A 27,899-nucleotide genomic window follows, 5' to 3' on the forward strand; every position below is an offset into this window, starting at 1 on the left:
GGAGCGTGCTTGCGTGCCGATGGTTTCACGACATTATTTGCTCACGCACTCTTTTTATACATGCCCTTCCTATGCGGCACATGTGTTGTCCACGTAAGGCACATTTACGTTCATCTGAATAGAACGAACGTCTGCACGAAGGAATAGCAAACTTTATTGCAGAATGTAACCTTCTAGAAAAAAAAAAGAAAGAATAACGTTTGCTATTCCTTCATGCAGACATTCATTTTATTAAGATGAACGTAAATGTGCCTTACGTGCACAGAATATCTGCCATATTGGAAGGGCATGTGTAACAAGAGCATGCGAGCAGACAGTGTGACGACATTGGCGGCACACTCTAGCGCGCCAGGCATGCAGCATCAGTGGGGCGCTGCGGGGAACCGCAGTCTCATTCATTGGCAGCTGGAAGCAGTAAGCCTATGCACAAAACGCTCTCACCCTCGCGGTATACCACACTGCATCACCCTGCTCCCACGCGACATTGCATATACCGGCGGCCACCCTCTTGCAGTGTTGTGTTTCAACCTGTGAGCACCTTACATCATGCTTGCCATGTAATAGGGTGTGCAGACCTCATCAAGCCTTTGTTGCTTCTTGTCTGTGTCCTCGTCAGTGCCTGTTACTGAAATCACCTTGGAACTTGGAATGGTCGGATAAAAGAAACTTGAAGTAAGCATTTCGACAAGAGGACCTAATTGGGGTGGCAAATGTAGCAGCTCATGTTCCAGCACTCTTGACGTAGATGCAGCAAGGTGTAGGAGCTGTGTGCCTCTATTACTATGCGAATTTGTGGTAAGGCGGGCGAGCGCATGCACCTCCATAAGGTTTACTAATGGCTGCTCGGTAGCAATTTCATCAAGTGTGCCATGCCTTTCATTGTGAGCTGTCTAGAATGGCAAGCAGAGCCGGCTTTTATGCCACCACATGTAACAAATGGGACCATGGCAGATGAGAAAACTGGTTGTGGGAATGCCATGAAGGCCATTACTGGTTCTATGGGATTATGAATCACTTATGATGCACACAAAGAGTGCAGCCATTCCCTCCTCTTACGACATGTAAAATAATGCCATAGGCTGCTAATCAAGACAGAGTTGAAAAGCATGTGGAGGCATTTGAGGAGAGGGAGATGCCACGGTCATGGTTCGTCGAAGCCAAATAGCCTTGAAGCTGAGAGCATTTCGCAAGTGCAGCTGCACAGGCCAGTTGTGCTAGCATTTTATACATGCACAAATTTGCTTACAGCTTTCTTTGTCCTTGGCGATAATGTAGCTGATTGGCACATTTCTGCTAAGGTACTTCCCCTAGCATGCAGTGCGATTGAATAATATATGCAAAAGAAACGCTCGAATAAGAGAGTGCGTACACATGGTGGCAGTTCATAGGGCCAATTGGGCTGTCCTGGTCGAGTTCATGTTGGGGTGAATGGTACATACGGTTCTTTAGAGGTCAAGGCTGAGAGTGGTGCTGGGGATGGGCGGTGGGTTGCATAGATTCAAGAAGTACGTACATGCCAGTCGTAGTTGCCTATCTGAAAGTTGTCAGCTGCGAGCCTGCAGGAAGACATAGCCATGGGAAGACCAAGCCTGTGGCTGTACATGAAACGTGCAGTCTTGCCCACTGACAGTGTTATGTTGAATATACATATGTTTTTCCAGTGTGACGGATCTTGGAATCGGGGCCGAGGTGCACCAGGTAGGTGTATGCTGACGGCAAGGGTCCAGCAAGAGCTGATGTTGAGGACCGTGTCATCCATTGGTGCTCTGATGGCACTGGCATAGTACAGCAAAAGCTGGTGTCTGCACGATCAGTCGCAGCTGATTTATGCTATTTCACAAGCTTAGCTGCAGGAACAATGCAAAGGACAGGTGGAGGTGGCTGGTGCGAGAAGCCGTCGGGAGTGGTGTCTTGGTGTGGTAATCTCGGTGTATCTCGGTAATCTCGGATTCCGATAGCCGTCATTGCTTAATTTATTAAGAGCAGGTTTACTTGCTGCTGGGGACATGAATATAGAGTACACGAATTTGGCGGCAGCAGTGATACCAGAAAAAGCGGCAGTTGTGTAGGACTTGCAGCTGCAGCATGGTGGCGTGGTGCCTTACTCATGCTGAGGTAGAATTGACACTCAAGCTGAATGAATACATGACAAGGCTACATCTGTGAAACTTTTGCAGTTCAGGCATCTGTGGGGATCAAGAGCACTGCTCTTCAGAAGACTGTCTACTTGCTCCTGCTTGCTAGGAGAATTCCTATGACAACAAAGTTGGGGTGGTGGTTGCTCGAAGTGGTCCTTGGACTGTCATGTAGAGAAAGTGTGCCTGGTAGAGCGAGTGGTAAAGCCTCGGAAATGGTTGTGAGAGGTTACCAGATACAACAGGTTGGGATGAGAGCCCGTGGCAGTGTGTAAGGAAGAAGTGGGATTTGTAAAGAAACGGACAGGATTTGTGGTTGGCTCAGTTTTCTTTTGTGGGAACAGCAGGTGTGCGGACTTATCTGAGCTGGTGTGACAACTCATGGGATGAAGAGAGGTTGAAGGTCTGGACTGGCATGTGATAACAATCAGCATGGGTGAACATGGGTAAGCATTGTGAAGATATGCAATGAGGCCACTGGTCATGGGGTGAAAGTGGTCATGACAGCGTGCTAGGAGGAAGACTAAGTATAGTAGCCGATTACGCTGTGCCGCAGGTTCTTACAGATGTTTGGCACAGGAGGTGCCATTCACAGTTCCACAATTCGGCCCTCTGAAAGCTCCCGTAATGCATGGTGGTAATGCAGCAGTAAGTCAGTCACATTGTTAGTGAAATGGCTGTCCGGCTGGCTAAACCAGAGGGCTCGTTAGGCGATGCAGAACTCCAGGAGGCCGTGGAGCTGTGGGAAGTCGGCTGGTACAAAAAGGCTGCCGTCACACTCGCTCTAAGTGGCTGTGCTTGTGCTTGCATGGTTGGCTCGGTTGCCTGAAGTCGCCATTCCGTGAAGGTGGTTGGGGAGAGGTAGCAGTCAGGTGCAACTGTTCATTGAATTGACCAGCCATGGCACCAATAGTTTGTGAGAGTGGTTGGTAAGCTCTGCTGCCTAGGCAGAACGTGCTAATGTGTTCTATTCATGTGCAAATCTGCATGTGGCATTCTCCTTCCTCAGTAGAGCTGTAGCCGATTGGTGCACCTCTACGATCCAAACCCAAGCTTGTGTGTTTATTTGCTTTCGTGAAGTACCTAATAAAATGAATGCCCCTCAACATGCTCAGCAGCAACTTTTGTACATTGAGGCATTCATAGTTATAGGCACAGGCACTTGAGAACCATGAGTGATACTTGTGATTTTGATGTAAAAAAAAAGTGCTTACTTAGAGACAAGCATGGTGAGAAAATTTAACAATGATATCACTACATGCACATTATCTGACAAAGGATAAGTGACATATACCTACACATTGGTGCATTTTCTTGTAGGCTTCACTGTTGGGTCGCACAGTTATGATAATGTTGCACAGTTATGCAAGTTTGTTTATTCACGTTGCCCCTAAAGGCCCTCCAGGAGAGGGTATTACATAGGCGGGGGTGGGGGGTACCCTTGCAAATACTCTTGCATCCCCATTTATGACACTACCACTGAGAGCTAGCTTACATGTTGTATTATCTGCGGTGTTTGTTTGCGTAGTGCTTGGTCTAACTGATGTGGATTTTAAATAGGCTATGTTGCTCATTTTTTAGACGTTTTTAAGAAAATTGCTTTGTCACCTCTAAGCAACTGTTTTGTCAATGTATCTTCTCACATCATGGCAGTTGTTTAGCCCATGCTTTGTTGATGTACATCTGTGCATAATTTTTATTCACCAATAAAAAGTGAAATTTTCTGAACATATTGTCTTTTTTAAAATGAAGCGTGCGAGACACGGACAAATGAGGAAAGACAAACACAGTGCTGTGTCTTTCTTCATTTGTCTCTGTCTCTTGTGGTGTTTTTATTATGAACATGTACTACCAACATGCCCAAGTCAACCCTTGATATTTTCTTTTAGCTCTCTGCAAGCCTGTAGAATAGTTGTAGACCTGTCGAGACGAGAGGAACGGTACGACCTTCGGCTGGACGGGCAACGAACGAAGTGCCTGGTACTGTTTGTACTGGTACAAATGCCCGGCACCACTATAGTGGTGTCCTCTATTAGATGGGTAAGCCACATTAGTGTTGTCAGTGGTGTTTGTGGCACCCCGTGGATTAAATGCAACGACACACTAGATCTTACTTTCCGTGATCGGATTTATAAGTTCAGTCCCTTGGGTGGCACCACGCACCTTCCAGGCCTTGCAACCTTTTCGGGGATGCCACCCAATATATATTGAATATTTGATTTGAGCTCATTCTAACTTGCACCTGCAAGTTAGAATTGTCTAGCCCAAGACGGGTATTTGGATATAGCAGGGAGAGGCCTTCTTCCTGCAGTAGATACCAAAATAGGCTGATGACGAGAATGAACGTATATGCAAAGAATCCACTATGAGTGCAGTGTACTTCCTGTAAGATATTTCATGTAGAATGTTTAACAAACTGTACAGTTACAGGATATTTGTTGTAGACCATTGTGAATTAGCGGACTATTGGGATAAGCTTCATGTAAGATCAACATATTTTCAAGTGAGACCATATGTTTTATGAGCTGGTTCAAGACGAACGACTACAGACTGTGCTAGCAGAACAAGGATGAACGGGGATGTGAGGATAAATGTGCTAAACTTGCAGCAAGTAGTCTAAAAGAATCGGTATGACAATTGGTGAAGCACCCTTCATCAAACGTGTGATGGGAGATGAAAAAAAAAGAAAAATTATATTTTCCTTGAAGAAACAAAACCAGCTTGAAGTGAACAGAGAAATGAAAGCTGAATCTAAACAAAAAAAAAGAGGGGCAGTTGAATAAGCTGCCACTAGCAAGTGTTTGTGAAACATTTTTGTTCAAAGACTATCAGGTACAACAAAAGTTGTTGCAGTTAACAAGGGGAAAGACTGATGCAAAGTGAGGCTTGATGCAAATGAGGTGTGCAATGGTACGATTCTAATTTAGCAGAACCACAGTTGTATAGAGACAAGAGTTTCTGGATAAACACATGGAGGGGGTCACTTATTCGTAATAGTTAACCGCCCTTGAGTGAGCATGTCTTGCTTTAGGCTGCCTATAATTTCACTGTCTCGATCTAGACAGCAATTCATTATTTGGGAGATCTTGCCACATTTGGATTCCTTCAAAATGATGAATGCTGCTTTATATTGCACTTAACTCTCAACGAGAACTACACACTAATATCTATATATGCATCTGGCATTTATTTCTGCACAGACCCCATGAAACTTTTAAGTTTTGTTTATACATTGGGCCTGTTTGATACTTGAAGGTGGCTTTCCTTGAATATTTGTATCCAATACAATGATAAAATATTGCTTTTTGTACACTATTAGTTAAAATGAAAAGCATGAAGCCAAAGGGAAAGCTCGTGCAATATATTGCACATGCTGCAGCGACGGAGCTGAAGCCATCTAGTGTTTGAGGCATGCCTGCCTAATAGCAATCCTGCTTATATCTGCTGCTGAATTCAAACATGAAACCTGTTTTTCATGCATTTATCACCTTCCTAAAGTACTGTGGGGCAAAGCTGTTGCTACATTAAGCACTGATTGACATTGAAGCAGCACTTGTAACATCTATGTCAAATTTATTTAAGAAGCATCAATTGCTGAAATCCTGCAGGCAAGTTGGTAAAGTGCCGTGGTATCAGGCAGCATGAAATTGATGAGTACACAGGGTAAATGTAGATGTAAGTAAGCACTGACTTCAACCAATTTTATTACACAATACTAAAATGCTGAAATCTTGTTCACCTTACTGATGATCTATATATACAATTTCTGATATACAACACTGCTACAACTACCAGCAAAAAGAGTTTGTCACAGCCTTTGCTTAAATACAGAACACATTTAACATTATGCATTAATTGTTTTGGTGCACTTTTTTTGGTGGCATTGACATGGTCACCAGGCTAGCAGCCTGTACAGGTTGCTAAAATTTACCAGAAGATATAATTGTGGACTGCATGCATAGATGACAGCCTTTATCATGGAAAAAATAAGTCGGCTAGCTGTTACAGCATTTGCCAGTGTATGGGGCATATGGCATATTCTTCAGGCTCGCATATGCATCTTCGGGGCTATAGAGCATATTTTCACCGGCTGGCTGTGTGTTATATGTTAACCTTGCAGTTTACACATTTTGTGACAGTTGCATTGCATGGGTGTGCTCCATGTCTACCAATAATCAATTGATGCACTCACTCAAAGCTAGACTAAACACACAATGTCTGCAGAAACATTGAGCCCTCTGCCTGAAGATAGCTCGGTGCACCCACAGCAACAATATGAGAACCGTATAGAATTTCTGTATATCCTAATGAAAATTTGTTAGCTGTTAAATTAATTGCTGTGCTGATAAAAATTTTGTTAACTCGCTTCAGAATGAAAGGCGTGCAATGGAAGTCTGTTCATGCAGCATTTAGCGTGAATGCATGCAGAGCTATCGCATACGCTATAGTAATGATCGGCGATAGCGTATATAGCCCAGTTTAGTACATGCAGACATATGATTTCCCGTTTGTAATCGAATTGGGCCGTATGCAACATACGGCAGTGCGTATACATCGGGAAAGCTCTTCGTTTTCCTAGCGGACGTATGTTTGGTGCATGAGGTATACATCACAAAACTGCACAATCGCTCTGCTCAGGGAGGTCGCGTTTCGACCACGATTCTGCTTGTGAACTGCGCGCCGCAGCTGCCGCAGCGCTGCATTCAGATGGTGCGTTCATACACTCGATTCGCTGTAAGACGTCGACAGCCGTTTACGCCAGTTCTGGACAGTTTCTTCACTAAATGATGCCTTGCCGATATACCGCTCCTTGCCGTCACGGGGATGTTTTGATCTTTAACTGAAAACGTGTTTGTTTAGCTGCCAAAGCTAGGCACGCGCCGCCGAGGCCTTATTACACTGTATATATTGCGCAGTGACGTTGTCAGAGCGGATGGTTCGGAAAGACGCGCACGCGGAGAAAACAATTAAGCGAGAAGCGAAGTCACAACGCATAGATGCATGGTGTATTGCTCGGCAGCCACAAAAATAGAGTACGCGATCTTAATCACCCGCTGAGCTTATGAGTTGATGACAAGTCACCGAAAAAATTCAGTTTGTAGCGCAGCCTTCATTCTGCTTCTAACTGGCCCACCCTGCGAGGAAGTCGCCCAAACTCATGATAAATAAATATTTTCTCTCTCTCTCTCTCTCTAACTGGCCCAAGTTTGTAATGTCGCTTATATATGCTATACATACATAATATACTCACGCGGTAACTGTGCCAATAGCGGCAATTAGTTTCCGCTCTCCTCGACACTCTTAAGGTAGCGCAACTGATGTTATTGTAGCTGTAATTAACATGAGGTGAAGAAATCATTCGCCTAGTGTACTGCGGAAAGCCACTCGGTTGCGAGTTGCCTCACGCATCTGCCGATCTCGACAACACAAAGAGTAAATAAAAGTAGAAGCACCAAAGACTGATCGCTTTTGGTTACTGCAGCTTTTTCACGAGGATTTACACGTTCAACTCAGTTAATCGGCTGGACGGACGCTTTCGTTTCGGACGGCCATGATGCCCGTAGAAATCTATCTAACCTTTAGGCGCCCTATTGGTCTACGAAAGCTACATGTAAAGTATCTCCAATAAATGACAAGACTCTTATTGGCACTGGAAGGTTGCCTGTAAGAGTCTTACATGACTTTTAAGAGCCCTGTTTGTATTGGGAGGGTGCATATAGACACTCTTGACTGACCTTTAAGAATCTTATTGGTATTGGGAGAGTGCCCGTAAGAATTCCTGACTGAACTTTAAGAATGCTATTGGTATTGGGAGAGTGCCTGTAGGAATCCTTGACTGACCGTTAAGAATCCTATTTGTATTGGGAGAGTGCCTGTAGGAATTCCTGACTGACCGTTAAGAATCCTATTTGTATTGGGAGAGTGCCTGTAGGAATTCCTGACTGACCTTTAAGAATCCTATTGGTACTGGGAGAGTGCCTGTAGGAATTCCTGACTGACCTTTAAGAATCCTATTGGTACTGGGAGAGTGCCTGTAGAAATTCCTGACGGACCTTCAAGAATTCTACAAGTCCATCAAGATAGCCCTGACGGATTCTTTGACCGGGTTTCTTTTTGACGGGCAAAAAATTCAACGACATCATCGGTGCGCCCCCTTATGAGGGAGCGATCAGGTAATGGGGGGAAAGAAGAAGCCATAAGAGATTGTAATTTCGGCAGTAACGCCAGCCACCCACCGTGCAGTTCTACAAGGGGACGCTGCAGGATCCGTAAAACACGGCCTGCAAACGCCAGCAGTACGTTACCACTATAACCAGATACAAAATAACCTAGGTTGGCTATTCACACAAGGTTAACCCTTGCTGCCTGGAAAAATTGGAAGTAAGTGGAAGCTAGGAGAAGACAGGAAAGTTAAAAAGTGAGAGAAAGACGAAGATCAGAGGAAGAGAGAGACAGGAAAAGGCAACTACCGATTTCCCCCGGGTGGGTCAGTCCGGGGGTGCCGTCTACGTGAAGCAGAGGCCAAAGAAATGTGTTGCCTCCGCCGAGGGGCCTTAAAGGTCCAAACACCCGGCATCGGCTCAACCCCCAGGATCCCCCTTTCCCCGGACACGGCTAAGCCGCGCACGGCTACACGCGGGAGGGCCCAACCCTCGTGTGCTCGGGTACGTGGTGTCGCAACACACCAAACGCCTGCTGACGCAGACGCCCCTGCGGCGGAAATGGTTGTAAAGGGGCCTTAAAATATACGCTCTAAAGTGCGTAAAATATGTATAATAAAATTATGGCGATGACGTATGACTTGTACTATGAACATATAGATGCGTATAAAAAGAATGATGCGATAGGTAAAATATATCCCATGTGCGCTGCCAGTGATTTCGCAGTTTATTTCGTAAGAAAGGCCTCAGGTCTGTGACAGGCACATCAGCAGTAGGGATAACAACTTGCGATGTGATAGACGTGGCCATCTCGTCCGCGAGAACGTTACCTTCGATTCCCCTATGGCCAGGGACCTAGCATATTATGATATTCTGGTTAGATGAGTACGCTTCACATAATACCGAATACAGTTCATTGAATACGGGATTTTTATGTTTGTAGAGTGACATTAAGGCCTTCACGACGCTTAGAGAGTCTGTATAGATCGCTGCTTTTGAAAGTGTTGATCTTATGTGCTTCACGGCAGAGAGTAATGCGTAGGCCTCGGCAGTAAAGATGCTTGTTTCCGGATGTAGTACGTCGGATTCCGAGAAGCATGGGCCGACGGCTGCATAGGATACCCCGGCATTTGACTTTGAAGCGTCTGTGTAGAAATGATGATGTTTGAGGTTTAATGGCGCAAGGGCCAGGTATGACCAAAGAGCGCCATGCTAGTGGTAATGAATATGTCGTGGTCTGATGGGCTCTGTGAATTTCTTGTGACTTGGCTGTAGAGGGGCCTAAAAGAGTGTGTAAATTGCATAAAAATTACCCGTAATAAAATTATGGCAATGATTAATGACATGTACTATGATCACTAAAATGCATTAAAAAAGAATGATGCATTATATAAAATATGCGAGAGACTAAAATTGTCTAAGAGCACTACTGCCTTGCCAGAGCCCTTGAAACGCAACTGCCGATTTCCCCCGGGTGGGTCAGTCCGGGGATGCCGTCTATGTGAAGCCGAGGCCGAAGAGGTGTGTTGCCTCCGCCGGGGGGCCTTAAAGGTCCAAACACGCAGCATCGGCTCAACCCCCAGGATCCCCCTTTCCCCGGACACGGCAAAGCCGCGCACGGCTACACGCGGGAGGGTCCAACCCTCGTGTGCTCGGGTACGTGGTGTCGCAACACACCAAACGCCTGCTGTTCTTGGTGGCGAAATGCCTTGCAAGCACGATAGGACCTGGCTATAAAGCCACAAATATGTCTAATGGAGACCTACTCCTTGAATTGGAAGATAAAATCCAATATGAGAAACTGAATGACTTAAAATGCATAGGCGATGTAGCGGTCACTGTGTCCGCACATCGAACCATGAACACGAGCCGTGGAGTAATCTGTGAAGGCGACTTCATGGACCTTAGTAATGAAGAGCTGCTTGAATGTTTTCAGGACCAAATGTCTTCAAGGTAGAACGAATTCTAATCCGCAGGAATAACGAACAACTTCGAACAAAGCATATTGTACTAACCTTTGGTACCAGTGTGCTGCCTAGTACAGTGGATGTAGGCTATATCAAAGTTCGTGTTAGACCGTACATTCCAAATCCTCGACGGTGCTTTGGGTGCCAGAGGTATGGACATGGATCCCAGACATGCCGAGGAAGGCAGACTTGCGCGAAATGCAGCTCGAACGATCATCCAACAGACACTTGCGACTCATCTCCACATTGCGTGAACTGCGATGGAAGCCATCCAGCCTACTCTAGAACGTGCCCTAAATGGAAGAAAGAAAAAGAAATCATTGCATTAAAGGTCAAAGAAAATATTACATTTCACGAAGCAAGGAAACGTCTTTCGTACTTAGATCACACAAGCTATTCCGAGGTGGCGCGACGGGGGGCAGCGTCACAAATACCTCGGGAGTCTACCGCGGTCACGAATAGTGGTCCGGTAATCACTCCGCCTGCCCCTCTGGTGGCAGCAGCAGATGCTGCTCCATCAACATCGAAGGTGGGCCTGCAGACTTCGGTTCCGCAGGCTCCAAAGCTAAATTAAACTCTACGGCCTGAGACGCGAGTTTCAGCGCCTAGTTCCCGATCCTCCAGCGCCTCCGAGAACGTTATGAAGGTCGATCAGAAGACGAAGTGTGTTAATCTTAACGATAAAGAGTGCAACTTGGTACCCCTTCCTGGGGTACACCAATTTCTTGTATAAAAAGGCGCGATAATACGTTGCAGATTTTCACGCGCAAGATAGCATTTGACAAAGAGCTTTCAATGATTTGCAGAATATTTCGACAGATACCCATTCCCGACAAGTCTCGCAAGATCTCGAAACCCCATGTCTCGTACGCCTTCTCCATGCCGAGGAATATCCATAGAAAAATTGTTTATGTACAAGTGTTTCGCGCATATATCCTTCAATGCGCACAAGATGATCGGTTGTCGACCGCCCTTCTCTGAAGCCACACTGATAGGGATCGAGCATATTGTTGGGTTCAAGGAAATGTATGAGTCTGCGACCAATCATTTCTTCAAAAAGCTGACACAAACAATTTGTAAGAGCTATCAGACGGTAGCTCGCCGCCAAAGAAAGGTCTTTACCCTGCTTCAGAACAGTTTGGCTCTAGTGACTGTTTGTCCAGTGCATCAAAAAACGGCTGGCCGACAACGTTTTTGTTCTTTCATTGACTGATCTTACGCTGACTACATCAACCGTTGATTTATGCCTAATTTTTACCTATGATTGGTTACTGAATAACAAGGGTGCCTTCGACCTTTCTTTTCTATTTTGAACAGGGGATTTGCCGTAAAGAATATGCAGAAATGATTTAGAAGTGATTTCAAGCACTTTTCAAGTATTTCGAAACTTAGAGACTGATAATCGATTTTTGAGGAGTGGTGGTGGTGTTGCCGGTGGTGTTGGTGGTGGTGTGTGCTGGTGGTGGTGTCGGTGGTGTTGACATCTGCAGCGCGGTACATCGAAAGCGTGTGAATATTTAGTAAGAATTTTTGGACATCAGCAGCCCCTATAAAAATGCGTCCCACCTCCAGCAAAGACAAAATTGTCAGCGTTGTTGATAGCCCTGCTCGCAAATTGCGAAAGCCGCCTATGGTTCTGCATTCACAGGAGGGATTGTAACTGCGCTTGACTACCTAGACTGATCTTTTCGACCACATTTGAAAACAAAAGGCGGGCGAGTTATGGCGAGCTGGCCCCCGTTGTCGCTCTGTCAATAGACAAGTCAAGGCAACTCATGAGAAACGAAGGCAGCACCACTTTTCTGTGCACTGCAAACAAAGGCTTATCTGCAAATTGCAATAATAACAAAAACACCAGGAACTGTGCAGACAAGCAGAAGGTCACGTGGACTCCTTACGCAGCTTAAATGTTTTTTTTTTTTTCCGCGTGGGCGGGCAAAGGTTATTTTTGGCGACTTTTAGTGAATAAGTAAAAATATAAATCCACGTTTAACGCAATAACATGGCTTGTTTTAGCCACTACGACAGGGAATCATTCCAGCAGCAGGATTATCTCTATTCATATTCTGAGCGGTTGTATGTTCCGTTGTTCTTGTACCTCTCTGAGGGTGGTAAACATGTGATTAATTTCACAACTGATGCGCCCAAAGACAAGCGAAATTTAATATCTGCAGTGTGTTTAAAATGGTGCTCAACGGTCTCTGGTTAGGTACGTAAGCTTCTCCTGCTTTATTTGCAGTAATAAGCTCTAAAGCATGGACAGACCCACTTGACAATTCTTTCATGAGTTCGAGTAATACTAATTGTGAGTGCGATGGAGACCATCAGCGATTCTCTTGGCATTCGTAGTTTTCACAGGCCTTTTTGACACCAGATGCTCTAGAAAAAGTAGACCCACGCGGAAGATTTTAAAAAAATACGCGTAAAACAAGCAATCTTCGGTCCCACGATTAGTCTGGACCAGGTAGATCTACAATATTGTTACGTAAGAAGACGCAGATGAAAAGCTATATAAAACTAGATTTACAACGTAATACGCCGCACTTGGACAAGAGGCAACAGCCCGCGCTAGCCTCCAATCGTCGTCGTCGTCTTCTTACTGCTCGCCTCTTCGTCATTGGTAATACTATTCCGTAGCAATATGAGCTAAAGAAATTGTAGCTGCAGCTGATCTTTCGTAGCAGGGTCCGTCCATTTAACTTACATTTACAGTAACTTACAGTCAATGACCAATAATTCATACTCCACGGCGAACGTAAGTCTGAACTATGGAATTCCGATCAAAACGAATGTATCTTTAAACAGATTTTTTTTTTCGTCTTAAGACCCCCCTGCAACAAAGTTCTCGATTCATTGGTACATTGACTTCGCTTATGTGCAAACAAGTACGCCTGTATTTTTGGCATTTTCGAGCTGCACGCCCGTGCAGCGAATTGAGAAGTTCGACTCAGATCTGCCTGTGAAGGCTTCGAAGCACACGGCACATTAGCATCCAATTTAGAGTCGCTGTTTCATGGTGGTAGAACTTGCAGAATTATTTTGTCATTGTCCAGTACGGCACACTACGACGCCGCGCTGTAGATCTCTGCTGTCTTCAAATGCAACAGTGGCTCACTGCACTGAGCACATTGTGATAGGCGGTAGGTTCAGGCTGTTCAATTGTGGAGTCATTTTGGCTGCGGGGCACCGTTGGTACCATTTACGCGGCCTTTGAATAAATTCACGAGAAGGACTTCCTGGAGCCTGCAGTGCGCTATCTGGAATGCAAAGTAAGCAAACACACAATAGTGGAACGTGTTGCAAAGGCAAACTCAAACAGTATGGCGAGAGCAGCCCATGGGCGGGGTAGCTGTGAAATAATCTCATGATCGCGATGTTGACGTGTCGTATAATTCACGCAAAGCCTCAAACATAGGCATTGCAGTTAAAACTCTCTAGCCTAGTCCTGCGAACAAGGCAAGGCCTCGGCGACTGCAGTCTAACGTGCAATCTCTGACGCCATAATTGATGTCTCGGATCTCAGGCCATACTTAATTCCTTGTCAAGGTTGCCAGAGGAGTTATTGCCAGCAAGCCAGCGTATGCTACAGCCACGGAGTCCGGATAACCGAATGTAGAGCTGGCTGCAGTACGGAATATCGGTTGTCTTTACAAATGAAATCTACGAGGCCATTAGCAATTCCGCGATGCTGTGTGAATTACCGTGTCGTGTCTCCTTCCTTGTCCTTGTCAAAATACGCGCTGTTCTGTTTAAGATGGCTTACCAACTCGTCCAAACGTCTGTTTGAACGAATTACTGATCAGGTCCGGATTATCGGTGTCCGATTTATTAGTCGGCACCCGCGTTAGCAATGTCGACATGCACGCACAAATGTAACAACTGACAATTTGCTTGGCTGGCGTTTCGCATAGACATTTTAGTCAGCTTGTTAGAGTGATGGCACGTTGCTTGCGCTCTGTATTGGTGCTACATTTGTCTTGCGTTTGTATGCTGCGCAGAAACAATGGTGCAGATTCAGCACCTCGGCGATGATCTGCCCTGGCATGCGGGCGTGGCCCGGCGCCAGGCCAAACCAAAGCGGCGGCAGTGGAAAATGGAGGAAAAGGAGATAAAACTCGGCGTGGTCACATGCTCGACGAACGTGAAGGCATGTTTGCCTTCGACGAATGCCAGCAGTGCTTATACCCATCCAATCAAAGTCATCGCTTGGGTGTCAAACAATAGCCCTGCATACAACCAGAAGCTACATATAATCTTGTAGCGGCCATGGAAAAGAACACGTTTTATTTTTTTACTGTGCTCAAATGGCTGAAGAGTAGCAGCAGCTGCTCTTCGTGATACAAACGGTGAAGTGCGCGAGAGTGCCCTCAATAGAAGTCAGGCGCGTGCGGCCGAACGGGTGCAACGCGCTCGACCGGTTGCCCTGGCAACCGAAACGGCGGCAATTTCTTTCCAGCCCGCCAGCATGATAGTGGCTCCGCGGGCTTCTGACCTTTTCTGGTCGCCGCAAACAGCGGAGTTTCCACTCCTAAAGGTTTGTCGCTCTGTGGCAGAGGGCAAAGAGGTGTGTTGACTCCACCTTAAAGGTCCAAACACCCGGCAATGGCTCAAACCCGAGGACCCCCTTTCCCCAGACACCGCTAAGCCGCGCAAGGCTACACGCGAGAAGGGCCAACCCTCATTTGCTCGGGTACGTGGTGTCGAATCACGAAGCGTGTTCACCTATCGACAAAGAGAGTGCAACTGAGCACGCCTCCCTAGGGTACACCAATTTCTTGGATTCCGGAGTTCCGAGACCTTGCCTAGAGGCGGCTTCCTCGGCTCGCTGAACGACCCTAGTGCTGGTGTCAGGTTCGAGCTGATCAGTGCAGTCTTCCAGCGCGAGCGATGGCTGGCGGTGGAAGACATGGAGGAGCCGGCACTGCCCGACTTCTTTGTGAAGTCCTGGCACTCCCATACCATGTGACTAAGTGCCCAAAACTCGCCACACGATGTTCATCTGTTTGTAGTGTACATGTCTGGATACATGGAGTGCATGAGTCTGGGCTTTCTATAAGAATCCGTTTGTATTTGACTGTAGTGTACCGTTTGCGTCCAAAAATTAGGCGTTAATTTCAAGCACCATGGTGGACCTTTAACGTGCACCGAAGGCGCAGCACACGATAGTTTTTGCATATCGCCCCCAATGTAATGCAGCCGCCGCTGCTGGGATGGAACCGGCGACATCGTACTCAGCAGCGAAACGTCATAGATACGGAGCTGTTGCCTCAAAATTCATATTTTGCTATATACCTCGGCAAACACAGTGCAATGCGCAAAGTAGTGTAACTGATATTCTAGAGCGACGTTTTAGTTGTGGACAGTTCAAAAAACTCAGTACAAAATAACCCTTTATTACCCCTAACCTTTAAATTATGTAGATTATTGGTGTTCAAATCCATGTAGTGTTCGTGGCCAAAAATAAAGGCGAAAAATTCTAGTTTTTCTTGATACACAATGCGCTTTGACTTTGGGGATGATGGAACATATAGCATGGCCCGTACTTCACCCACTCACTTTTACCTGCGCGCACACACCAGCCCTAATGTTGTGAACATATTCACTATATTGAATCTCGGTGGGTATTATAGGTTCCGAAAAAGAAGCCGGCTAAACGATGTTCGTAGATTTCGTAGAATGTTCGTAGGCTCGTAGACCGCAATTTTCGAGTCTACGATTAATCATTTTTTCAAATATTTTACACAGGTAACTTCTAAGAGCTATCGCACGATAACTTGCCGCCAAGAAAGACGGGCTTCAAGACGGGAATAAAAATAGCTTCCTTCCATGAGGATGGGAGGTATGCGGCAGCCCACATAGTTGAAAATTGGCAGAAGTGTCATCTATGTTTAGGTGTGTAAGTATTAGTCATATAATTTTGTATGACATCAATATGATTCTAATTGAAGCAGAGCCAATCGACAGGTCTACTGGCGAAAATAAATTGTGATGAATATTAAAATACGTTGGGTCCTTGTTGAAGAATAAATGTGTGGTTTAGTGGCGCAAGGGCCAGATATGGCCAAAGTGCGCCAAGACAGTGTTAGTGATTTCGCTGTGGAATGATGAGTTCTGTGAAGATGTGACTCGACTGTAAAGTGGCCTAAAAATAGTCGCTGTAACGTGCGTAAAATCTAGGTGCTCTAAAATTATGGCGATTACCAATGACGAATACTATAAACATTAAAATAAATCGTAGAAGAATGCTGCAAAATAGAAACTATATAAGATAGTAAAATTACTTGGAGCACTGCTGCCTCGCCAGAGCCCTTGAAACACAAGGACCTAGAGGCATGTGCTATAGGAAAGAGCTATCACAGCGGCATCCTCTGAAGAAAGGACCCGCTACGAACATGTGGGGCTAACTAAATGCAAGACATCTTTCAGAAAACATAGGACTGCGTTGGTGTCAAATAAAGGTTCTGGGCCGAGTAGCATTACGGGATGTGCTACCGGTATGCTAGAGAAAAATGTTTCCTTCTCTCAGATTCGGCTGCCAGACACTCTAGGACATGGAGAACGGTCAGCCTCTCGCCGCATCTACCGCAGATTGGAGGATCATTTTCAGCGAGTAAAAAGTTATGCGTGCCAAATGTGTGTCCTATTCTGAGGCGACAGAATAGGACATCTGTTCTCCGTGATGTTGTTACGGAGGGCCAAGAACCTAATTGTGGCTTTATCACGTGCAGTTTGTGATTTACTTCTGCGTCCCATATACGTTGCCAGTGATTTAGCAGTTTCCTTCTTAAGAAAGGCTTCAGGTCTGTGACAGGGACAGAAACAGTAGGATTTACTGCATGCAATGAAATTGATGTGGCCATCTGGTCCACTAAAACGTTACCCTGGATGCCCCTATGGCCAGGCACCCAGCACATAATCACATGCTGGTTAGATACATATGCTTTACATAAGACGGAATAGAGTTCAATTATTATAGGATTTTTGTGCTTACAGAACGACATCAAAGACTTCACAACACTAAGGGAGTCAGTATATATAAGTGATTTTTTGAGTTGATTTCCTTATATGCTTCACGGTCGACAAGATTGCGTAGGCCTCAGCCGTAAAGATACTAGTTTCCGGATGCAATACGTCGGATTCCGAGAAGGATGGACCTACGGCTGCATAGGACGCACCGTCGTGCGACTTAGATGCGTCTGTGTAGAACTCCGTGCAGGAGTGTTTGTGCTGGAGTTCCCGGAAATGCATTTGGATTTCAATCTCTGAAGCGTGTTTTGTAACTTGCATGAAAGATATATCGCATTGTATCAGCTGCCACTCCCAAGGAGGTAGCAGCTTGGGTGGATGCATTAGGCGAAGCTCGAGGAGTGGGACATTTATTTCATGACTAAGCTCCCTCACACGTAGCGAGAATGGCTGTCTTGCGGAGGGACGATTATGAAAGGGTAGCATATGTCCTATCGTTAATTGTAGTAACACACGGATGTTGACGATTAGAGTAGACTTTCAGAAAATATGTTTGGCTGATGTATGTTCTCTGCAAATGAAGTGACCACTCATTTGATTCTGCATATGAACCTTGTATGGGACTTGTTCGGAAAGCACCAGTGGCCAGACGGATTCCTAGATGGACTGGGTCTAGCATATTTAGCGTGCTCGGGGCAGCAGAGTGATAAATCATGGCACCATAGTGTAGTCGCGATGGAATGAGGGTTTTATAGAGATTCATTAAACATTCATTTATAGAGATTCAGAACAAGGACCACAGTCGCTTCTTTCCATGCGTGTGGAAGGTATCCGGCAGCCCAAATAGTGTTGAAGACTGCTGGTAGTGCAACTTGAGTCATTGTGTAGGTTTTTATCATGTCATACATGACACGGTCATGTTCCAGTGCAGTGCTCTTGCATGAATTCAAGGCAGCTCTCAAGCCGGCAATACTGAATTGCCGGTTATACGGTTCATTCTGTCAGCATTTACGCATGATTGGCTTACGTTCCTTTATTCTTTGTGTTTAAAAAAGGATTGAGAATAGTGGACTAGGCTGGAGCTGAGAGTGCTCTCGAAGAGAGTCTGCCTGCACTCCTTAGGTATTCCCTTGATCGTTCACCAGAGGCAACCCATTAATTTGCTGCCCTTTTAGCCTCCTTACACCATTACAAGCTTTTGCCTACCGTGTGTTTGAACTTGTACCTGAGAGGAACCTCTCCCAGCTTTATCTCTTCGCTTGACGTCGTATCCGCCTCCCCCGCGATTTCGTGTTTTTTTTTTAAGTTCAATGACATTTCTTGCATTCGGCGATCTGCGTAATATGCTCCATGCTTTATTCTGCCTCTTTCGCGCATCTCTATAGTCTTCATTCCACTAGGGAAGATGTCTTAAATTAGCCACCATTTGTTTGCGCGATCAACTTTTCAGCACGATCAGAAATATAAGCGGGAAAATATGGGGCACCGTCATCTATACTAAAATTGTTTGTAAAAGCGGGTGATAAATTTGTTGATACTTTAAAATGCTCCCAGTCAGCCGGTGCTAATTTGCAAACGGGAACACGGGGGCGGTTGTCATGCTGCGTTATTAAGTTTAAAATTATAGGGAAGTGGTCACTTCCAAAAGGATTATTGATCACATTCCTTTCCAGATGAGGCAGAGGAAACACACCATATTGCCAGATCTATGAATGAATGTGAACTGTGTTGTATGCTATAATAGGTCGGCTCCTTTTTAAGCAGGCAGGCACTATATGTCAAAAGACAATTTTTAATTAATCTCTCACGAGTATGTAGGGGTGAGGAAGCAGAATAATTAGGTTATAGAAACCGGTTTTTCTCAGATGATAGTTAGGAGGTTTGTATATAGAGCACACAGTAACCTGTTAAGAAGGGTTGCGCGAACTGACACTGCCTCAAGGGACGTCTAGGGGGGGTGATCTGCTGACATGCTACAGACTAGTTCAACACTATTGCAATACCGCCGGAAGCTTTAGCCTCCATGCAGTCTTTACGATAGATTACGTACTGACGAAGAAAATTTATTTTTTTGTGTTTTAGATGTGTCTTTTGAACACATAGCAACCTTGGATTATGTTTGTGTAGGATGTCTCTCATGTGGTCAAGTTTATGAAGAACACCTCTAAAAGTCCATTGTAGTATTTGTGTCCATTCGTGTAAATGTGTTGGGTGCTGTGTGTTTAAGAGATTATGATTAGTTCACGGGACCTTTGGAGATGTCGCGATGCCAGTTTTGCCTTTTTTGAAGCGCTCTAGAGAGCCTCGCCGCTTCTTAGGTGCTGGTGGCGCCATCTTACTGGTGGTTGTGTACATGGCCCCTGCTAGGCGCTGGACACGCGCTAAGCCGCGCATGTATACACGCGGGGGGGGGGGGGGGGGGGGGGGGCGACCCTCGCGTGCTCAGGTACGTGGTGTCGCAACACACCAAACTCCTGCTGACACAGACGCGCCTGTGGGGAACAGATGTTTCTAACTTACATCATGTTTCGCTTTAGGTCAAGGGTGTCGGCTCCGATCTAATACTGCAACTAAAAGAAAAACTCAACGGACACGAGAGTGATCCTCGGATTGGATGTTGCCAAAGCTTTTGACAATGTAAGGCACGTGTCTGTATATGTGAACCTTAGTTTCTTTCATGTGGGCAAGAAAGTGTACGACTATGTCAGATTTCCTCGGAGATAGCAAAGCGACTCTAACGAACGGGGGCTAGACTCGTATCTGGCACAGTCGAGGAGCGTGTTGAGACGGCACTCACAGCCCATCATCACTGACTACACGGTACACAGATGGAAAGGTCGAGGTTGTCGGCCTGCGATCTAATACTGCAACTATAAGAAAAAAAAACACAAGGGAGACAAAAGTGATCCTGGGATCGCATGTTGCCAAAGCTTTTGACGATGTAAGACAGGTGTCTTACTGGAGAGACTGGGATTTCAGCCCAAGAACAACGATGTCCGCGGGATACAGATCAGCACGTCTGGGACAAACTTAATGATTTTCCACTACCCAGAACACAAATACAGCCTTGCACAAAAGTATAAGGAAGGATAAAGTAGAGGCCTTAATGGACAAACTCAAGGCAGGGACGACGACGCTTACGCGGACTCCGTGGAATAAAGACAGGACTGCGCACGTGGCGGTAGCACTCAACGAAGATTCATCTCTAATTTGCTGTACGCTCAGCGGGGTCACAACCATAGAGGCCGAAGATATGTCCATAGCCCTTGAAGCTAGACAACCTAGGGTAGAGGTGGTCAGCAATTCCAAAACTGCGATTAAAAAGTGGGAATCAGGACGAGTTACGGCATCCGCCGCAATAATAGAAAGCGCGAGGGGACCCAAGGAACGACTGCTGCTCGTGCGGGCGTCCGCTCACCAGGGTCGCCTGAGGTCTCGCACTACAGTCAGCCCCTGGGGCACTTCAACCATGTGAGCACGTGGACGAAATGAGGGACTGAGAATCTATCAGGAAATAATTATATTGACACGACAGCTTGGTAACATTCGTATTCGACACTGGTGTTGTTCAGCAACAGGCAGAGAGCTTCGTGGCACGGGCAGCCGGTTGGACTAGGCCACGTGCACGAGGTATCACATGAGAGGACAGAACGGGACTGTTCGAAGCAAGTTTTAGAGCGCGACTGCCAGAGATTCCTAAAGGGCAGCAGAGCCTTTTAGTTGCGGGCACGGCTTCGCACTTAATAAATATCGTTTTCTTAACCTGTGTTCCTCGACATCGTTACAATATTAAAGCATTGCAGACTAAGCAGAGTGCTATTCCTGCGACAGACTGCACGCTGAATAAAGCCACGTAGTTCTGCAGGCCGTGTAGTTGTCTTGAAAATGCGGATGCCATCGCTGACCCCACGGCTAACTGACCGAGGCGGTTGTTAAGGCTGCCTTTCAGAATGCACCATCACTTACTTCCCGATGGACATAGAGGTAAAGAAAAGCATTTCCGTAAATAAAGAAATGTCTTAGTATGACAGTACGTAGAGATCCACCCATTTAAGTAGTTAATGCGTCTGGCCAGCCTTCTGGAATGGTGGCATAGAGATCTTGGCACAGCACTGTACCGTCGTCTCCTCCTTCTTGCCTGCCGTGAAAAATCACAAAGGCCACACCTGAACTATAACAGTAGTTAAAAGTTATAACAGCAGTTAAAATTCTTTCTACTAATTCCTGGATAGCAGCGCATGCGCAATGAAGTTCCTGGCGGTTTTGAGGTGTCGCCGTATTGCAATGCAGATTTTTTGTTCAATAAATTTGCTAGCCATCAATGAAAGTCAGCTGTGTGTGGTTGACGGTAAAGTCGGGAGAAAGCACGGGTCTGTTTCCGTTTTAAACATGAAGTTGCATTCGTATGTTATGTACATTTTCTCAGCATTCCACTGGCATCGAACTACTGGTGGAATTGCAGCATGATGCATGGCACAAGTAATCGCTGCAATGTGCATCCGTGCGCTTCCTCTTCTTTTAGGGGAAGGGGGAATAGCGCTTGTCGCAGAGACCCCAACACAAAATTTTACAACTGAACTGGTGCGGCAAGGATCATGCGCCACCATGTTCTGAAAAAGCCACATTCAGAGAACCTGTAAGGCCACTCTAATGCATGTTTCACTGTTGTAGACCTTGATATTGTCCTCCAGAAGGCTGATTAAAAGCACCGACAGCAACTGAAGAATGCATCCAAGGGCCACCATACAAAAGGGCAAAGAAGATGCCCGATGGTTAAGAGACCACACAGTGCAGCCTTGGTGCATTTTAATGAAATATCACAAGATTGTAAAATTTTGCAGGCCATTTCCTACACACAGAATAAGCACTAACTCGTGCAGTCCTTCACTGGGTAGGAACAGGACAGGAATGTGGCAAATGTAACTGTCAAGACATTGTGGCGGTGAACCAAGCTTTCAGTAAAGGCTGGATGACATGCCAGCAAGGAATCGTGGAGCAGCGCGAAAAAGAGACACCTAACACTGCCAGCAAGTGCCGATGCCGCAGTAGCAGCAGACGCTGTAGGCCAAGCCACAGCACTTGTGAGCAGCATTAGGTACAACGGTGGTTTGCCGGAGAGGGAACATTCTTTCCACGCATTATCGCCAACGCGTAGTCTCCCAGGACTGAACGCGAATGGTGCGCTGCCCTCACGAAATGTTCTATACTCTACCGCTGTGCAGTAGCACATTCTAAAATTAATAGGCAGTTTGGGATAGCAAACATTTTTAATTATGCGTAGAAACGGTATTGTCACGAAGGGCAGCCGCGAATGTTCCTCCCCTGCATTCTTGGTCCATTATGGTAGTGGTGTAACATAGCGTGCTTCACCTACGTTCTTACACAGGAAATAAATATAGGCAGTTATGCGACTGCAAAACAGAGGTACCTACCTAAGCCATGCCGTCTCCCACCGTTCCCGCTTGCCCCAGTAAGCTATTGCTTCCACCCTCCCAAAGTCGACGCAGTCGTCCCCTCTCCAACAAAAAACGGGAATAAAAGATAGGAAGAGGCCATGCATTAGGAGTAGAGCAAACTGGGTAACAGCTGACCTGTGTCTTGGCGAAGACCCTGAGTGTTCATTCTCGTGTATAGACAAGTCTTGGCGTATACTTGTCTTCTCACTCAAGACCGCTCATGCCACTGCCGGTTTTATTTACTCGCTGGCCTCGTCGACGCGGAAGTTTCAAAGTGGCCCCTGAACTGTGTCACTGCGCTCCACTCTTAGTTTGCCCTTTTGGGTCTATCATTTTTTTAACTGCGCGAGTACATCAAACCTGGAGCGACTTCATTGCAAGGCCAGCTAAACCGACCGAGACAGCGCTGCTCCTGCCAGTTTAGCGACGAATTGCACGGCTCAAGGCGACTACGTTATTAACTTCAATTGCCAGTCTTGTCGGGCTGGGGTGACAAATGAAGCTGCCTACAGCAATGCTTCAGATTACATAAGCAGTTATCAAGTGTCTGCGTTCTGCTCCCGCTGCTCACAAGTGGCGTTCAGCATCAAAACGTAGCCATAAATATCTTGCTGGCTAAGAAATCTCCGGGGTCGCAGGCTGCCGACAAGTTACCGTCAGACACGACATAGCTCCTTAGGGCCTTTGCTTGCGGACAGTACTTTCTGGAAATCGACCTCAATGGGGAACAACAACAAAACAATTACACCGTGAGCTGCAGCAGTGCCTTACGCTAAACGTTCACAAGTGCCTTTACGATGTGAGTCGTGTGCCCGACGGCATTCCTTCAGTGTGCACAATACTTTAAAAAAAATATAGGACAATGTTCTGAAGGACCTGAAAGTTCGGCTTTGGTATATCGATGACATCGTGACTGACAGATTCAAGGCCAGAGCATTTGTACAACCTTGACGCAGTATTCAGAAGACTCCAACATGGGATTCGCACAGAGCAGTCCGAATGCGAATGTTTTCACAACAAGCTTCAGCATTTCGCCATGTGATTAACCGGTACGCCATTCACCCAACGGTTGAAAAACTGGCCGCGATAGCCAATCCACAGGCACCTGCTTCAGTCATGTCTTGACTACGACGGAAAGCTTGCTTCAAACTTGTCCACTGTTCATTCTCCTTTTAACACGCTCCTACGGAAACATCTTGCGCGAGTGTGTTGCAGCTTGCGACAATGCCTCTCAGCACTGCTTCTTCAGCACGCTTTCTTCAGCCCCAATTCTGGCGACCAAAGCCTGTCGCTGCAACTGTCTTGCAATGCGTCTGCCTGTGGAGTTATTTCACGCACATTGTCATGCATTGGTTCACCCACATTGTCATGCTGAGAAACGCTACGGCCAGTAGAAAAAGAAACCTTAGCTCTCGCTTTCGGAACTGTAAAATCCCATTGTTTTAACGCAAGACATTTTGTTTTGCTCAAGGATCACAAGCCTTCGTCTACAATCTTATATCCGAAAACTGGGATCGTGGCGATTTCCGCCGCAACATTCCACTGTTAGGCAGTTGGATCGTCATCCTTTTCGTTTTCATTAAACTTCTTATACCCAGCGCGTAATGCTAACGCGAACTGCTAGTTCCAGCTTCTGTTAAGTAAGCCGGCTGTCGACGAGGAGGAGGAATAGTTTTTTTGATGGTCTATGTTTCGGTACGATGCCAATAAAAACTATGATATTGCTCAAGGGACCTTACGTGATACAGTTTGGTGTTCAGTGACTTAGGGTATTCTGCCATGCTGGCGACACAGCGTCCCTGATGAGATAAACATTTTGTTCGCAGGGGACTAGAACTGCCCACACCCCGAGGATACACTTTCCTAAAATTTCTAAATACAATTTCCTAAAATATTTCAGGACAAAGTTTATCAAGCGCATCCAGGGGCAGTTTGCACCAAGAAACTAGCAAGGAGCTACATGTGGTGGCCTAACATCGACACAAACATTCAGCACTTCACCTCTAGTACAACTAGTGCATCTAACCGCTAATTAGCACTGAAGTACCTTTGCATACTTGGGTACGGCCTATGCATCCTTGTTAACAGTTACATGTCAATTTGGATTGCCCTGTAAACGGTGTAACGTACTTTGCGGTGGTCGATGTACGTTCGAAGTGACCAGAAGTATTTCCATTAGGAAAAACCGCAACCGAAACAACCATTTCATGCCTGCACAAGCTGTTTTGCACATTAAAATTTCCACACATCTTAGTGTCTGGCAACAGCACGCAATTCACCTCTAATGATTTCTAGGGGTACCTGCCATCCAAGAAGCAATAGTCTGGCAGAATGGTTTGTCCAGATGATCAAGGCCCCGCTTCTCAAGTCCTGCCGATCCACATAACCCACACACCTTTAAGGCTTCCTTGTGTTGTACGGCAGCACTTCGCAAGCAACTACTGCAGAGGCACCCTCTGTTTTTGCTCTGGTGGAGATACCTCAGAACTACGCTGGACCTGGTCACGCCCTCTGCTGTGGAGCAGATCGCGCAAAAGGAATTCCAGGAAGCCATTAGACATTGGAGTTGAGTGGCTATGTTCAGTGAAGGAGACTTCGTGTAAATGCGCAGGGCAGGTTTTGCCGTGGATCAAGCTTGTTCAGCGTCATTGGCCTTTCCCACGTAGGTCCATGCAATGACCCCTCGGTGTGTGCAAATAGTTTCGGCAGGGTAACGATAAGGTCCATAAACCAGACTGACGACCGACTTGCAAAATGAAGGCAACGCCACGATTGATAAAAGAGGTAACGCAGCTAAACCTCAGCGACTCCACGAGGAGAGGGTCCGCTAACTGCCTTCAAGCGTGGAATAGGCTAGCCTTGAAGGATAATCCCTCATCCTCATTAATTATTTTCGAACGTTCAGTTTGCCTGTTGATGAGCAGTTGATTTATATGACGATCGCTGTCTTTGCTTCCTTCTATCCAGTCCACTTCGTGTATTCTCGTTTATGTTCGTTCAGTTACGTCATGTCAGGCGATTTCTTGTGTTCTATTTTATTGATTGCATATGTGACACTTCGTTATCCCTTCGCCTATTTACTCACCTGCTTGCATATATTACTCAATTTTGATTAATTCCATTCGTTACTTCCTATCGCCAACTCCCTGTATGCGTCTGCACTATTTTCTTGTATTTGATAATTGATTATATTTCCTTGTATTGCATATCTGCACTTTGCTAATTGCTTCTGTTATTTTGCATTACATTTATGTATATTTTAACAAGAGGTCCCAATGCAATGTTCAGACTGAGGAGTCTTTTGTCGTATACCTTTCTCCATATGTAATCCCCTCATGTGACGTTCAATAAACCGGGATTCGACGGCGCATACGCAAGGTTCTAGAGATATTTCCTGGATCAGAACTTCAGATCAAGCTGTCGGCTATGTGATCGATTGTGGTTCGACAACGACCGCTCGGAAATCAACGGCATACGGTCTGAAAAGTGACGGCACAAGGTGGTGATAGTGCAAGTGCGCTGCTTTGCCTGGCAAGAACATTGGCGAGTTTCGAGTCTGCGGCAAGTGTAATTAGATGCTGATAAAGATAACGCGACTGAGTTCGGCACAAGAAATTACGTGTACTGCTCGTGACTCCACATATGCCACAGTTTAATTCCTTGCAGCAGATCTTAGTTGCGCCACGCTTTCAGTTCATGTGTATATCACGGTTCAAGCACGACAGTCGACTATTTGGCATCAAAGGGCTAGTGGTCCAAGTCACCATTGACGTCAAAATGACTTCGTTTACTGAGTAAATTTAAGCACGGAAGCTGCAATTAACATCATCCCATTAGCAATTAGCACTCGCAGTGTTAAGGACCTCTCGACTTTCTTCACATGGTAGTTGTACGAGACCTGCCTGAGGCATGTTGTAGTAGGGAACTCAATTATGACCACATGGGGCTTTTTAATGTGCACCTAAATCCCAGTACACAAGCATTTTCGCATTTCACTTCAAGTGAAATGCGGCCACTATGGCCTAACCTACCCCAACATGTACTCCACCCAACACAACCCGAGGATACATAATCAATGAGTTTACGAAATTATATAACGTTTTCTTATGAACTTCAATCATACAAAGCTGATACAGGGATAATGGGAACTTTATATTCTTCTCATTGTGTTCCTATTTTCGCTCACGAAATTCTTTTCAACAAATATATCCAATGATTCACGTGAATGATCGCCATATAGTGGTAAAGCATAGCTCACGACACTATGCAGGTTCTCGTGCTTTATGCGTATAGTGTTCTATAGTGTACTATAGTAGTCTCAGCCCACGGACGGGAAACCTATTGTACTTTTGTTCCAAATTTAAGTTTCATGTAGCACACATGAGGATTCCAACAAATAATCTCATTTCGATATAGTCGCTATTCAGGGGGAAATACGAATCGAATAAGGCATTATTCAATTTGTTATTAGAAATCTCACAATACTTGGACAACCCTTGCAAACTGATGCAATACTACGAAAAGAAAACAAGCATGACCGCACAGCGCATACCTGGCGAATAGCCCTCCGCTATTGGTCAAACGTTTTCGGGCTGCATCCTTTTCACCTGCCTCTCACGCGACGTCACAAAACCGCAGAAACTTACCGCGTCAAAGTGACGTGTACGCATTAATGATGCATTCATATGCCGAACAAACTGCCGCCGGCTGCCCCGTTCCGAAAGGAATAAAAGCCGGCTGCCGCCGATCGCTGCAGCACTGGCTTTTTGCGTGGCCGTGTAACGTTTTCGACAACTTTCGGCACGTTTACGACCCCGTTCTGGCAATCCTTCTTTGCTGATCATCCGTTTTAGCGTTATTCTTAAGCTTCCGTTAACCTAAGTGAAAGAACGCGGACCAATCGCAGACGCTGGCACCAACCTCTTCATCCGGTTATTGATATTCAATGCGGTTAACACAAGCCGCTCACAAGCCACTCAGTGGAGGCAATGTTATTCGTTTTTCAAGCAAACAAAAGTGACCTCCTATGAACTAGGAGAGCATTTGATTGGTATTTTTCAGGCAATCCCTGCAGGTGACCGCCTAATGCTTGCGTCGGAAGTTACGCATTATCCAGGTTTACCTGTATATGCATATTTACTCGACAAAAAGAAAGCAAACCGATGGGCTAATTTTCAGTCTGAGCGTTAGATGTAAACAAACAATGACACCATG

The 27,899-nt window shown here is 45.8% G+C and overlaps 1 protein-coding gene across 1 annotated transcript in view; it reads right to left on the minus strand.

Moving 5' to 3' along the window:
- Positions 1-21,287: 21,287 nt before the first annotated feature.
- LOC126530594 (spastin-like) overlaps positions 21,288-27,899 on the minus strand; it is a 29,396-nt gene continuing 22,784 nt past the window's right edge. The window contains exon 6 of the mRNA XM_050177863.1: positions 21,288-21,367. Coding sequence (XP_050033820.1) covers positions 21,288-21,367 — 80 coding nt within the window. The remainder of the gene's footprint in view (positions 21,368-27,899) is intronic.

This window comes from Dermacentor andersoni, chromosome 3 (genome assembly GCF_023375885.2).
Source record: "Dermacentor andersoni chromosome 3, qqDerAnde1_hic_scaffold, whole genome shotgun sequence".
Taxonomy (NCBI): domain Eukaryota; kingdom Metazoa; phylum Arthropoda; class Arachnida; order Ixodida; family Ixodidae; genus Dermacentor; species Dermacentor andersoni.